Source organism: Schistocerca americana, chromosome 8 (genome assembly GCF_021461395.2).
Source record: "Schistocerca americana isolate TAMUIC-IGC-003095 chromosome 8, iqSchAmer2.1, whole genome shotgun sequence".
NCBI lineage: Eukaryota > Metazoa > Arthropoda > Insecta > Orthoptera > Acrididae > Schistocerca > Schistocerca americana.
The window spans coordinates 478,239,798-478,254,771 of record NC_060126.1 but is presented as its reverse complement, the minus strand read 5'-3'; the positions used below and the strand labels follow the sequence as shown (position 1 = coordinate 478,254,771).

The following is a 14,974-nucleotide window of genomic DNA, read 5'->3' as shown; positions in this document are numbered from 1 at the left end:
TTATCCTTCTACGTGGATGACTATCTCACAAGGCAATATCTCTGGGAAAGTAAGACACAATTCGAGTGTCTACAATCCTAGTGAGCGTCATTCTCCTCAAGAAACATCGACGAATGGAACCAGAATTAGGGAGGGGAAAGTGGGAGAATGATAAGAGATGTTCCCTCCCTCACACACAGCTTACGTCAGTTGGCAGTGAAGTAACGTACACGCAGAACTCTTTCGGGCAGAGTCCCTGTGTTCGCGTGGCGCCACACTGCTGGAGGAGCGGCAGCTTTGATCTCCCCCGCCAGGAGGGCTACGCCCACAATGCGACAATCGCAGCTCCATCTGCAGGGATCCATCCGGGCCATTAGGCGGCGTGGCACGCGATATGCGCGGCATGCGGCGCGTGCCCGGCATTCTGGCCTCCGCGGGGGTCGAACCCTGGAACGGGGCTGTGCCCGGGGTGCCGGGCAATCTCTGCACCGGACAGCTCCATTGACGGCCGATTTCCCTCTCTGGTTTCTCGGAACGGCATTATTGTCAGCGCGCTGGCTCCCACCGCTGCACAACAATGACCCTCAGTAATACTGCTGTCTCCGAGAATGACGAATCGACTAATAAAGCTGACACACGCACTCTAAGAGAGAAAACAATCGACACACCATAAATAAATTATCCAAATGGGACGGAAATCCCATGTAGAGACAAAGAAATGATTGCAGTTTTAGAAAAATTGGATGGTTTATTCTGGGAAAGAGCTTCACAAAGTGAGTAAGGCATTAAGGTGTTGTTCAACCTCTGGCCCTTACGCATGGAGTTATTCGCCTTGACTATCAGTCGTTGGATGCCCGGTTGAGGGATATCGTGCGAAACTTCGTCCAAGTGTTGCGTTAAATCGACAAAATCGCGAGGTGGTAGGAGAGCACATCCTACTCTGCTCCAAACTTTCCCTAATGGCGAGAGATCCGGTAATCTTGTTGAGGTGGAACATGGAAAGCAGTAGGAACTTTCGCCAGGTGCCATGAGGCACTATCTTGCTTCGAACTGAACCCCAACGACCTGTGAAGACACGTCTGGAGACGATAGGATACCAACCATTCACCCTCCATATGACCCTACAAACAGGAGTGATGGTTTGGAATGTCACTTCTTTTCATAGCAGGAACCTTGCAGCACAGCTGTACGTCGGCGATATTCTATTCCCTACTTTGTTGCATTGGAGGGCACCGTGGCACCGTGGAGGGTAAAAATCGTAGAGGGAGACCAAGAGATGAATACACTAAGCAGATTCAGAAGGATGTAGGTTGCAGTAGGTACTGGGAGATGAAGAAGCTTGCACAGGATAGATTAGCATGGAGAGCTGCATCCAACCAGTCTCAGGACTGAAGACCACAGCAGCAACTTTGTTGCCCTTCACTGCATTCCATCCAAGGCTTACATTTCAGGAAGATTATACCCGACCACACACGGGGAGAGTTTCTACCGATTGTCTTCGTATTTTCTAAACGCTAACTCGACCAGCGTGGGTCTCCTCCGAGTTGAGAATGTTTAGAGCACGGTGGGCAGAGTCCGCCAACCAGATCGGTATTTTGGCTATCTAATAAGCCAATTGGACAGAATGTTGCACGGCGTCTGTCAGAAGGACGTCGGACAGATCTGTCAATCAGTGCCAACCCCAATAAGGGCCAAATGTGCGCCTGCGCTTTATTGACTTGCTCAGTCCGTGGAATTCTTTCTCTTCTATAAATCATTCAGTTTTTCTGAAATTGTAATATTTCGTTTTTCAGAACATCTACATCACATCTACCGATTTCTGTCCCATTCGGATGTTTCCTTCATGAGGCGTTGTGTTCTTTTTCTTTTGAAGTGTATCAGTTTCTTTCACATAACTGTAACTTGAATGATACAACACACCTCCCATCTTACTACCTAAAGTTTGCCCAAATTCCAACGAACAACGTAGAAGAAGATGAAGAAGAAAAAATAAGAAGAAAAATAATTGACTTCACTGGTTATACAAAATTGCTGCAGATATCTTGTTTGTTTCTTATTTGTGACAGTTTATCCAAGAGTTTGTGAAGGGGGGGGAGCTCGTAATTAATGTCCTCTGCGATACCATATTATACGCGTCACCCCGTCTAGCCCCTACGCTTTTATAGGCAGCTAGTTCATTTATGGGCTCTTGCGCGGGGTAGCTGCGCGGTCTCCGGCGTCTTGTCGCGGTCCGCGCGGCTCCCCCCGTCGGAGGTTCGAGTGCTCCCACGGGCATGGGTGTGTGTGTCACCCTTAGCGTAAGTTAGTTTAAGATAGATTAAGTAGTGTGTAAGCTTAGCGATCGATGACCTCTGCAGTTTGGTCCCAAAAGTCCTTACCACAAATTTCCAAAAAATTCTATTTACGGGCTTCATACGAGAGACTTCCACAGTCGTACCAGAAGACGACGAGCAGCTGTCTTGCTGAAGTTGTGCAGTTCCTACAGCAGTATTCGAACTTTTCAAACATCTGCGTATAATCGTCCTCCAGTTGTGGCTTCGTATGTTACTGTCCTGTGATTTGCGCGAAATTTAAATACACAGTACGAGACCAGCAGATCGACGCACAGAGCGCAAGTGATTATGTGTGTTCCATGGGGGTATAACTGTGCCAACATATACAGCCATAATCTGTACACCACAGTGAGGTCCTCGACAAGGGATACTTCCCATTGTACCTGCTACGAGGTTATAAGAGTCAATTATACCCACTTCTATTTAAATTGTGTGCCAGTAACGTATAATGCCATCATCGGCATTATGTTTGTTTCCTTTAACATAACGTTTCTCGCGGATATCGGGTAGGGGAGAGCACGAACGTGATTATAGATTTACTTTCCACTGATGCAGGTCCGTCCCCTCTTCTTCTTTCTCAATAAGCTTGTGTGTTTCTGTATAAATGGCTGATTTCGAATGTTTTAATCATCGCTCACTTGCAGATTGAGATAAAGTGGTATTGAGATGCGGTACCAACCATGTAGATTCAATTGGGTTGGCGGAATCAGAGACGTGGCAGAAACAGCAAGGGTCGGTCTTTGTTGGCAACAGTTACGAACTTCCGCCTCCTCCCACTCGGCAAGCGAGGCAGTGGCATGGATAATGAATAGCGGCACTGTGCTGTCGGATCAGGAATGTGAGAAACGCATGCTTACCGATGCACGTGTCTTGAGAACTGGTGTTTCACAACGGGGATAATGTCGACTAAAATTTCTCCATGATTAACGGGAGCGTAACTGATATTCGTCTAATTAAACTGACTTTCACTCACGTATTTGAGTAAATTCTGGTTACCTTACGTACCTCACCCCCGCCCCCCCCCCTCCCCTGTGACCGTTCAGCTGTGTAACTGTGTAGGGTTGGAAATAACTATGGACTAAATTCACATTAACTTTTCTCCTAGATCACAACCTTATCGGATTCAACAGGAAAGCTCGTGCTAATCTGCACGAGTTATACAAAAATAATCTGCAGATGTGTTGTATAAGATCGGTGGTCTGCTACCATAACGTGTGTAGTTGATAAGTAGTCAGTGCATCTCAAATGGGTTTTGAATGATACTGTACACAGCAGACTGAAATGAACCTGTCAGGTGTCAAATTACATAAAATGTTAATAAGATTGGTATCCAAATCATTTTCTCGCCACGACGTGAGTAATATATACACTGATCAGCAGAAACATTATGACCACCGACGGATTATTGATATAAACCCGTGCAGGCGAGGTATGACTGTTAGTCAGACACACGCGCGGTACATGTAGTATCAGTCAGCATGCTGTTCGTGTGTAGAATGGGAAAGGCGCCCGATCTGCGTGAGTTTGAGAGACGGCAGTTTGTGATGGCCCGGAGACTCGGCACTAGCGTTTCGGAAACTGCACGACTTGTCGGGTGTGCGAGGAATGCTGTGATGAGTGTCTTCAACGCGTGGCGAACCAAGGTGAAACCATGTCCAGACGTTGTGGAGTAGGGGGCCACCCCTCAATAGAGATGTCGAACGTCATAGGCTGGGCAGAATGGTAAAACAGGGCAGGCGGCGCACTGTGGTGGAACAGACATCAGACGTTAATACTGGGCAAAGTGTGTCTGAACACTCCCAACGTTGGCCTCTGCAGCCGACGACCCATCCAAGTGCCAATGTTAAGACCATGGCAGCGGCAACTATGACTGAAATGGGCTAGTGACCATCGGCACTGGACATTGGCACAGTGGCAGAGAGTTGCATGGTCTGATAAATAGGAATACCTTCTTCATCATGTCCATGGGAGGGTGAGAATCCGGCGTCTCTCCTTGACACCCGTACTGTGGGTCGGAGATAAGCTGGCGGTGGCTCCATTATGCTCGGGGAACTTTCACTTCGGTACCCATGGGTGGAATGTAGTCAAATTAAATCGGGTGATGCAGAGGGGATTAGATTAGGAAATGAGACACTTAAAGTAGTAAAGGAGTTTTGCTATTTATGGAGTAAAATAACTGATGATGGTCGAAGTAGAGAGGGTATAAAATGCAGACTGGCAATGGCAAGGAAATCGTTTCTGAAGAAGGGAAATTTGTTAACATCGAGTATACACTCCTGGAAATGGAAAAAAGAACACATTGACACCGCTGTGTCAGACCCACCATACTTGCTCCGGACACTGCGAGAGGGCTGTACAAGCAATGATCACACGCACAGCACAGCGGACACACCAGGAACCGCGGTGTTGGCCGTCGAATGGCGCTAGCTGCGCAGCATTTGTGCACCGCCGCCGTCAGTGTCAGCCAGTTTGCCGTGGCATACGGAGCTCCATCGCAGTCTTTAACACTGGTAGCATGCCGCAACAGCGTGGACGTGAACCGTATGTGCAGTTGACGGACTTTGAGCGAGGGCGTATAGTGGGCATGCGGGAGGCCGGGTGGACGTACCGCCGAATTGCTCAACACGTGGGGCGTGAGGTCTCCACAGTACATCGATGTTGTCGCCAGTGGTCGGCGGAAGGTGCACGTGCCCGTCGACCTGGGACCGGACCGCAGCGACGCACGGATGCACGCCAAGACCGTAGGATCCTACGCAGTGCCGTAGGGGACCGCACCGCCACTTCCCAGCAAATTAGGGACACTGTTGCTCCTGGGGTATTGGCGAGGACCATTCGCAGCCGTCTCCATGAAGCTGGGCTACGGTCCCGCACACCGTTAGGCCGTCTTCCGCTCACGCCCCAACATCGTGCAGCCCGCCTCCAGTGGTGTCGCGACAGGCGTGAATGGAGGGACGAATGGAGACGTGTCGTCTTCAGCGATGAGAGTCGCTTCTGCCTTGGTGCCAATGATGGTCGTATGCGTGTTTGGCGCCGTGCAGGTGAGCGCCACAATCAGGACTGCATACGACCGAGGCACACAGGGCCAACACCCGGCATCATGGTGTGGGGAGCGATCTCCTACACTGGCCGTACACCACTGGTGATCGTCGAGGGGACACTGAATAGTGCACGGTACATCCAAACCGTCATCGAACCCATCGTTCTACCATTCCTAGACCGCCAAGGGAACTTGCTGTTCCAACAGGACAATGAACGTCCGCATGTATCCCGTGCCACCCAACGTGCTCCAGAAGGTGTAAGTCAACTACCCTGGCCAGCAAGATCTCCGGATCAGTCCCCCATTGAGCATGTTTGGGACTGGATGAAGCGTCGTCTCACGCGGTCTGCACGTCCAGCACGCACGCTGGTCCAACTGAGGCGCCAGGTGGAAATGGCATGGCAAGCCGTTCCACAGGACTACATCCAGCATCTCTACGATCGTCTCCATGGGAGAATAGCAGCCTGCATTGCTGCGAAAGGTGGATATACACTGTACTAGTGCCGACATTGTGCATGCTCTGTTGCCTGTGTCTATGTGCCTGTGGTTCTGTCAGTGTGACCATGTGATGTATCTGACCCCAGGAATGTGTCAATAAAGTTTCCCCTTCCTGGGACAATGAATTCGGTGTTCTTATTTCAATTTCCAGGAGTGTAGATTTAAGTGTCAGGAAGCCGTTTCTCAAAGTATTTGTATGGAGTGTAGCCATGTATGGAAGTGAAACATGGACGATAACCAGTTTGGACAAGAAGAGAATAGAAGCTTTCGAAATGTGGTGCTACAGAAGAATGCTGAAGATAAGGTGGGTAGATCACATGACTAATGAGGAGGTATTGAATAGGATTGGGAGAAGAGAAGTTTGTGGAACAACTTGACTAGAAGAAGGGATCGGTTGGTAGGACATGTTTTGAGGCATCAAGGGATCACAAATTTAGCATTGGAGGGCAGCGTGGAGAGTAAAAATCGTAGAGGGAGACCAAGAGATCAATACACTAAGCAGATTCAGAAGGATGTAGGTTGCAGTAGGTACTGGGAGATGAAGAAGCTTGCACAGGATAGAGTAGCATGGAGAGCTGCATCAAACGAGTCTCAGGACTGAAGACCAGAACAACAACAACATCCATGGGTCCAGTGGAGGTTGTGCAAGGCACTATGACGGCCATGCAGCATCGTTCTTAGGCTGCAGACCACGTGAACCACTTCGTGACGATCATGTTTCCCGACGGCAGTGGCAGTTTGCCATGTCACAAGGCCAAGTGAGTGATGGGGTGGTTCGACGAACACAGTGGCGAGTTGCAATTGATGTGCTGGCTCCCAAGCTTGCCAGATCTGAACTCGATCAAACACATCTGGGATGTCATTGAACGTGGCGCCAGAGCTCATTAGGTGACTTGTGTGTACAGATGTGGTGCCAACTCCGTTCAGTGACCGACCAAGCCGCACTGCTTCCAAGTCAGGAGGCATGACCGCTTTAACCCGTGCCAGAGGTGGAGACACCGGTTAACAGGGAAGTGGTCATAATGTTCTGACTGCTCTGTGAATGTATTGGCCTCTCTGCATTCCTATGACGGTGAGTAATATGAGTAAAAAAGTTGTACGAAACTAGAGATGAGCCCACTGTGTGTAAAGACTAACGGAAAACCGCTATCCAAATCTGAATCAGGTATTTTTCGTTGCCTCTCGCCACTAGAAGTGTATAATAACTGTTGGCACACGTGACTAATGGTAATTCATATAATACGGAGCAGTGTGAGATGTAGTGCCCCAACTACAGATTTCATTACCTATTCTGTGTTTCTACACTCATGCTCATAAATTAAGGATAATGCTGATACGTGGTGAAACAACGCTCTGGTGGGCGGTTTGCGGGTTTAAATCACCTCGGGGTATGACCATGCGATGCATTTGACCTGCGGTCGTCGCTCGGTGGCGCTGGCAGCAGTCCACGTACGCAGAGGTGTGTTGCATGTCAGAGTACGGTGCAGCGACTAAGTGTGCAGATGTTTTCAGACGTGCTAATGGTGACGGTGTGTTGAAAATGGTTCAAAGAACGCATATTGATGACGCTATGAGGGGGAGAATACTAGGGCGACTGGAGGCTGGTCAAACACAGCAGGTCGCAACACGGGCCCTCCGTGCGCCAAAAAGTGTGTTCTCACTATTATGGCAACGATTGCAGCAGACACGAAACGTGTCCAGGCGCTACAGTACGGGACGTTCACAGTGTACAACACCACAAGAAGACCCATATCTCACCATCAGTGCTCGCAGACGGCCACGGATTACTGCAGGTAGCCTTGCTAGGAACCTTACTGCCACTGGAAAAGATGTCTCCAGACACACAGTCTACAGCTGATGGAACAGACATGGTTTATTCGCCCGGAGACCAGCAACGTGCATTCCATTGACCCCTGGTCACAGGAGAACTCGTAGAGCCTGGTGTCAGGAACACAGTATATGGTCCCTGGAACAGTGGTCCCAGGTTATGCTCACGGACGAGTCCAGGTATAGTCTGAACAGTGATTCTCGCCGGGTTTTTATCTGACGTGAACCAAGAACCAGATGTAGTTGTTCTTCTGGTCTTCAGTCCTGACATTGGTTTGGTGCAGCTCTCCATGCTACTCTATCCTGTGCAAGCTTCTTCATCTCCCAGTACCTACTGCAACCTACATCCTTCTGAATCTTATTGTATTCATCTCTTGGTCTCCCTCTACGATTTTTACCCTCCACGCTGCCCTCCAATGCTAAATTGATGATCCCTTGATGCCTCAGAACACGTCCTACCAACCGATCCCTTCCTCTAGTCAAGTTGTGCCACAAACTCCTCTCCTCCCCAATCCTATTCAATACCTCCTCATTAGTTATGTGATCTACCAATCTATTCTTCAGCATTCTTCTCTAGCACCACATTTCGAAAGCTTCTATTCTCTTCTTGTCCAAACTATTTATCGCCCACGTTTCACTTCCATAAATGGCTACACTCCATACAAATGCTTTCAGAAACGACTTCCTGACTCTTTAATCTATACCCGATGTTAACAAATTCCTCTTCTTCAGAAACACTTTCCTTGCCATTTATATCCTCTCTACTTCGACCATCATCAGTTATTTCGCTCCCCAAATTGCAAAACTCCTTTACTACTTTAAGTGTCTCATTTCCTAATCTGATTCCCTCATCAACACCAGACTTAATTCGACTACATTGCATTATCCTTGTTTTGCTTTTGTTGATGTTAATTCTTATATCCTCCTTTCAAGACACTGTCCATTCCGTTCAACTGCTCTTTCAAGTCCTTTGCTGTCTCTGACAGAGTTACAATGTCATCGGCGAACCACAAAGGTTATATTTCTTCTCCATGGATTTTAATACCTACTCCGAACTTTTCTTTTGTTTCCTTTACTGCTTGCTCAATATACAGATTGAATAGCAACGGGGAGAGGCTACAACCCTGTATAACTTCCTTCCCAACCACTGCCCCTCGACTCTTATAACTGCCATCTGGATTCTGTACAAATTGTAAATAGCCTTTCGCTCGCTGTATCTTACCCCTGCCACCTTTAGAATTTGAAAACGAGTATTCCAGTCAACATTGTCAAAAGCTTTCTCTAAGTCTACAAATGCTAGGAAAATAGGTTTGTCTTTCCTTAATCTTTCTTCTAAGGTGAGTCGTAAGGTCAGGATTGCCTCACGTGTTCCAATATTTGTACGGAATCCAAACTGATGTACCCCGGTGTCGGCTTCTACCAGTTCTTCCATTCGTCTGTAAAGAATTCGCTTTAGTATTTTGCAGCTGTGACTTATTGAACTGATAGTTCGGTAATTTTCACATCTGTCAACACCTGCTTTCTTTGATATTGGAATTATTATATTCTTCTTGAAGTCTGACGGTAATTCGCCTGTCTCATACATCTTGCTCACCAGATGGAAGAGTTTTCTCAGGACTGGCTCTCCCAAGGCTGTCAGTAATTCTAATGGGATGTTGTCTACTCCCAGGGCCTTGTTTCGACTCAGGTCTTTCAGTTCTCTGTCAAACTCTTCACGCAGTATCATATCTCCGGTTTCATTTTCATCTACATTCACTTCTATTTCTATAACATTGTCCTCAAGAACATCGCCCGTGTATAGACCCTCTATATACTCCATCCACTTTTCTGATTTCCCGTCTTTGCTTGGAACTGCGTTTCCATCTAAGCTCTTGATATTTATGCAAGTGGTTCTCTTTTCTCCAAAGGTCTCTTTAATTTTCCTGTAGGCAGTATCTATCTTAACTGTACTGAGATAAGCCTCTACATCCTTACATTTGTCCTCTAGCCATCCCTGCTTAGCCATTTAGCACTTCCTATCGATCTCATTTTTGAGACGTTTTTATTCCTTTTTGCCTGTTTAATTTATGTCATTTTCATATTTTCTCCTTTCATCAATTAAATTCAATATTTTCTTTTGTTACCCAATGATTTCTACCAGCCCTCGTCTTTTTACCTACTTGATCCTCTGCTGCCTTCATTACTCCATCCCTCAAAGCTACCCATTCTTCTTCTATTGTATTACTTTCCCCCATTCCTGTCAATCGTTCCCTAATGCTCACCTTGAAGCTCTCTACAACCTCTGGTTCTTTCAGTTTATCCAGGTCCCATCTCGTCAATTTACCACCTTTTTGCAGTTTCTTCAGTTTTAACCTACAGTTCATAACCAATAGATTGTGGTCAGAGTCCACATCTGCCCCTGTAAATGTCTTACAACTTAAAACCTGGATCCTGAATCTCTGTCTTACCATTATATAATATATCTTAAACTTGCCAGTATCTCCACACTTCTTCCATGTATACAACCTTCTTTTATGATTCTTCAACCAAGTGTTAGCTATGATTAAGTTATGCTATGTGCAAAATTCTACCAGGCGGCTCCCTCTTTTTCCCCCAATCCATATTCACCTAATACGTTTCCTTCTCTTTCTTTTCGTACAATTGAATTCCAGTCAACCAAGACTATTAAATTTCCTTTCACTAACTGAATAATTTATTTTATCTCATCATACATTTCTTCAATTTCTTCGTCATCTGCAGAGCTAGTTGGCATATAGACTCGTACTACTGTAGTAGGCGTGGGCCTCGTGTCTATCTTGGCCACAATAATGCGTTCACTATGCTGTTTGTAGTAGCTTACCAGCACTCCTTTTCTTTTTATTCATTATTAAACCAACTTCTGCATTACCCCTATTTGATTTTGTATTTATAACCCTGTATTCAGCTGACCAAGAGTCTTGTTCCTCCTGCCACCGAACTTCACTAATTCCCACTTACCTATCCATATCCCTTTTTAAACTTTGTAACCTACCTACCCGATGAAGGGATCTGACATTCCACGCTCCGATCCGTAGAACGCCAGTTTTCTTTCTCCTGATAACGACGTCCTCTTGAGTAGTCCCCGCCCGGAGATCGGAATGGGGGAAAATTTTACCTCCGGATTATTTTACCCAGGAGGATGCCATCATCATTTAATCATAAAGTAAAGCTGCATGCCCTCGGGAAAAATTACGGCTGTAGTTTCCCCTTGCTTTCAGCTTCGCATTACCAGCACAGCAAGGCCGTGTTGGTCAGTGTTACAAGACCAGATCAGTCAATCATCCAGACTGTTGCCCCTGGAACTACTAAAAAGGCTGCTGCCCCTCTTCAGGAACCACACGTTTGTCTGGCCTCTCAACAGATACCCCTCCGTTGTGGTTGCACCTACGTTATGTCCATCTGTATCGCTGTGGCACGCAAGCCTCCCCACCAAAAGGTCCATGGTTCATGGGGGGAGGGGGGGAGAACCAGATACCAATCCCTTAATGTCCTTTGAAGGGGCCTGTATGGAGGTCGTGGTTTGATGGTTTAGGGTGGGATTATGATTGGTGTACGTACATCCCTGCATGTCTTTGACAGAGGAACTGTAACAGATCAGGTGTATCGGGACGTCATTTTGCGCCAGTATGTACGCCTCTTCAGGGATGCAGTGGGTCCTACATTCTTCCTGGTGGATGATAATGCACGGTCCCACCGAGCTGTCATCATGGAGAAGTACCTTGAAACAGAATATATCAGGCGAATGGAGTGGCCTGTCTGTTCTCCTAAACCCCATCGAGCTGGTCTGGGATGCTCTCCGTCGACGTATCGCTTTACGTCTTCAAACCCCTACGACACTTCAGGAGCTCCGACAGGCACTGGTGCAAGAATGGGAGGCCATACCCCAGCAGCTGCTCGAACACCTGGTCCAGAGTATGCCAACCCGTTGTGCGGTCTGTGTACGTGTGCATGGTGATCATATCCCATATTGTTGTCGTGGTACATGTGCAGGAAACAGTGGCGTTTTGTAGTACATGTGTTTCGGAGACTGTTTTCTCAACTTATCACCCATACCGTGAACTTACAGATCTGTGTCGCGTATGTTCCCTATATGCCTATGCTATTGGCGCCAGTTTTGTGTAGTGCCATGTTGTGTGGCACCACATTCTACAATTATCCTTAATTTATGAGCATGAGTGAACAATAAAAGTCTGTCTGGGCGGAAACCGCTACTGTGATTTCCAGTGTGCATAACTATCGCTAATACCATGGCAAATTTGGCTAAGATGTTAACCTACCCTTTCTTCAGTTACTAACCGTAAATGACAACAGACTTCAGTACCATCATATGTAACAATTTACAGTGGACCTACTTGCCCAGGACATGTGATACCCACTGTGTTGTCATGCATTTTGACTTCTCCTACATCATTTTGTGCATCTCCTTTTAATGAAGTGTAGCAGCATGCTCTCGTCGAGCACGTGTAACCACATGTAATTGTTATGTTCATTAGTCCTGAAACCTCCAAACTTCCCGTTAGTATTCATTTCAGTCTTCTGTAACTTATAAGATCAAGTGAATATTCAGCTGCTATTACTTGGATGTACAATGCCATAGAGTGAAGCAAAATAATTATATGTGATGTGTAAAGGTTATAATAATGTTGTTAAAATCAGATGGGTGTCAGTATTAATATTTTGAATGCGTTGAGCCTGTCACCCATGAAGCCCATCCACATATTCCTCCTGAAAATATCAGAAATAGCTATGATGAGCTCTCCGGCTACACCTTTATCTTGTAATCAAAATTACGTTGTCCTCGAGTGTTCTGTTCAAAAGGGAGTCTGCAGGATTTTTGAATGTTGAACTCATGTGAAGTCCTTTCCCATTTGCACATCTTAGGAGCCGAATTCGAAAATTATATTAATGAGAGAGGCATGCAGACTACGGAACAGTACGGCGATGGGTTAAATTTTACACATTCATGATTAACTCTTAAAGGAAAAATAACAACGACAAGAATAGAAAGAAGGAAGGAGATATTTTGAAAGGGTTTCTTCCCCTTCCATTCACGTATAGAGCACAGAAAGAATATTTGTTTGGTGATCTCTGTCTGCACTATGGTTCAAATTTCTCTGAGCACTTTGGGACTAAGGAGCTGAGGTCATCAGTGCCCCAGAACTTTGAACTACTTAAACCTAACTAACGTAAGGACATCACACACATTCATGCTCGAGGCAGGATTCGAACCTGCGACCGTAGCGGTCGCGCGGTTCCAGACTGTAGCGCCTAGAACCACTTGGCCACCCCGGCCGGCTGTCTGCACAATTCTTGGTGTAATCTTGTCCAGGCGATCCCTCAGAATGCGATAAGCAGGCAGTAGTAGTATATTCGTAGATTCATCATTGAAAACTTGTTCATGATACTTTGCAAGTAGGCTTTCTTCGGATAGTTTGATCGTTATCTTCAGGCGTCTGCCTATTCACTTTTCACAGCGTCACTGAAACATTCTCTCATAGATCAAAGAAACCTAAATATCTCCTATTAATCGTGTCTAGTACAGATTTAAACACTGAAACTATTACTCAGGGGGGAGATGCGGTAATGACCTCTGGTAACCTCTGGACCAGCTCTCACACGCAGTTTCAGTCGCTATGGAGAGCTGGAGCGTACAGAATCGTGTGTTTGCTATCGAACATTTTTTGACAAACAGTTATTCAGTGATCACGATTCAGCGTGTTTTCCGTTGAAACTTTAGTATCGATTGTAGAGGTGTAGTCCCAGATCAAAACACCTAAATCTGACGGGTTGCATCCTATAGAAGTACTCGATCTGTGATGAAGAAGGACGGCCGAAGTGGCCGTGCGGTTAAAGGCACTGCAGTCTGGAACCGCAAGACCGCTACGGTCGCAGGTTCGAATCCTGCCTCGGGCATGGATGTTTGTGATGTCCTTAGGTTAGTTAGGTTTAACTAGTTCTAAGTTATAGGGGACTAATGACCTCAGCAGTTGAGTCCCATAGTGCTCAGAGCCATTTTTTTGTGATGAAGAAGAAACCATTTGTTCTCGGCCAGTTCAGTCAGAACTCTGGAAAACGAAGACAGTGAGAACGACAGTTCTTGCTAGTCCGATACGATTCACGGACCGACAGATTCTAGTACTTGATATGTAACGTCCTTCACAACATTGCATCTTACATGATGATCTCGGATTTCATCTATACAAAATAACGATCGTCTAGCAACTGAGTGAATGGTATTTTGCGTAGCACAAAGAAATTCGTGATAAAATGGACACCATTCTCAAGCAAGATGCAGTGCCGGAGCCCATTTCCACCTGGACAGCTATATTAATGTACAGAACTGTCGGTAATGGTTGTGGGAAAACCGACATGAACTACACCAAAAACCTCTCCACACTTCAAAAGTAACAGTGTCGTGCGATGTCTCTAAGTCACAGACGGTTGGCCTTTATTTTTTATTTTTAAGTGCAGGTAATCGCAATTACTGTAACGTAAGCGTGCCACATCTAAATATCAAACAACTTACTGCATCCAAAACTGCAGACGTATCAGGTGAACGTCAGAGAAACGTGGTTCCAACGGAATGGTGCCACAGCGTACACGGTGAGAGCATCCTCGGAAGTGACTCTATAAATGTTTACTTGCACATTTCATTTCACAATTTAGAGATGTTGTTTGGCATGCACACCTCCATCGATCTGTCAATTTGCGACTTCTTTTTGTAGGACTACCTGAAATCTTGAGTGTACGTCAACAAGCCCCACACAAGCGATGGCCTGAAAATTCCCATTTGTCAATAAATTGAAGCTGTATCGAACGAAATGTTGGGGAAAGCCGTGCAGAGCTTTGAGAGGGGGCTCCGAAATTGGCTCCGACTAGAGGTAGATAATATTAGTGACATTATTTTATGAACTTAGTTATTACATGTGGATCTCAAAAATGCAATAAAAATATTAATATTTATTGTGGAACATTTTTCTATAAATAAGACAGTGGAAATATTTCAATAGTGAATGCCTGTTTTCTCCTGCTAAATTCAACCATCCAGTCGTTAGTAGTACGAAACAGCTTCTTCTTATATAACACAACTGCCTTTCCCTAATAGTTTGATACACCACGCATGTCTGCCTCAACACTTTCAAGTCCCACCACTGGACTCGCTCGTCAACTCTCACTTCCTGGCCCACAGTTTTTTATTACACTGGAAAAATATTTCCTACTGGGCTGAAGCTTCCAGATACAAGCAGAGGGTATATACGATTACACTGAAAATTGTATTACG

General features: G+C 46.0%; 1 protein-coding gene across 1 annotated transcript in view; it reads right to left on the bottom strand.

Moving 5' to 3' along the window:
• Positions 1 to 352: 352 nt before the first annotated feature.
• LOC124545929 overlaps positions 353 to 14,974 on the bottom strand; it is a 67,245-nt gene continuing 52,623 nt past the window's right edge. Inside the window, exon 4 of the mRNA XM_047124889.1 lies at positions 353 to 546. Within this exon, the coding sequence (XP_046980845.1) occupies positions 353 to 546 (194 nt within the window). The remainder of the gene's footprint in view (positions 547 to 14,974) is intronic.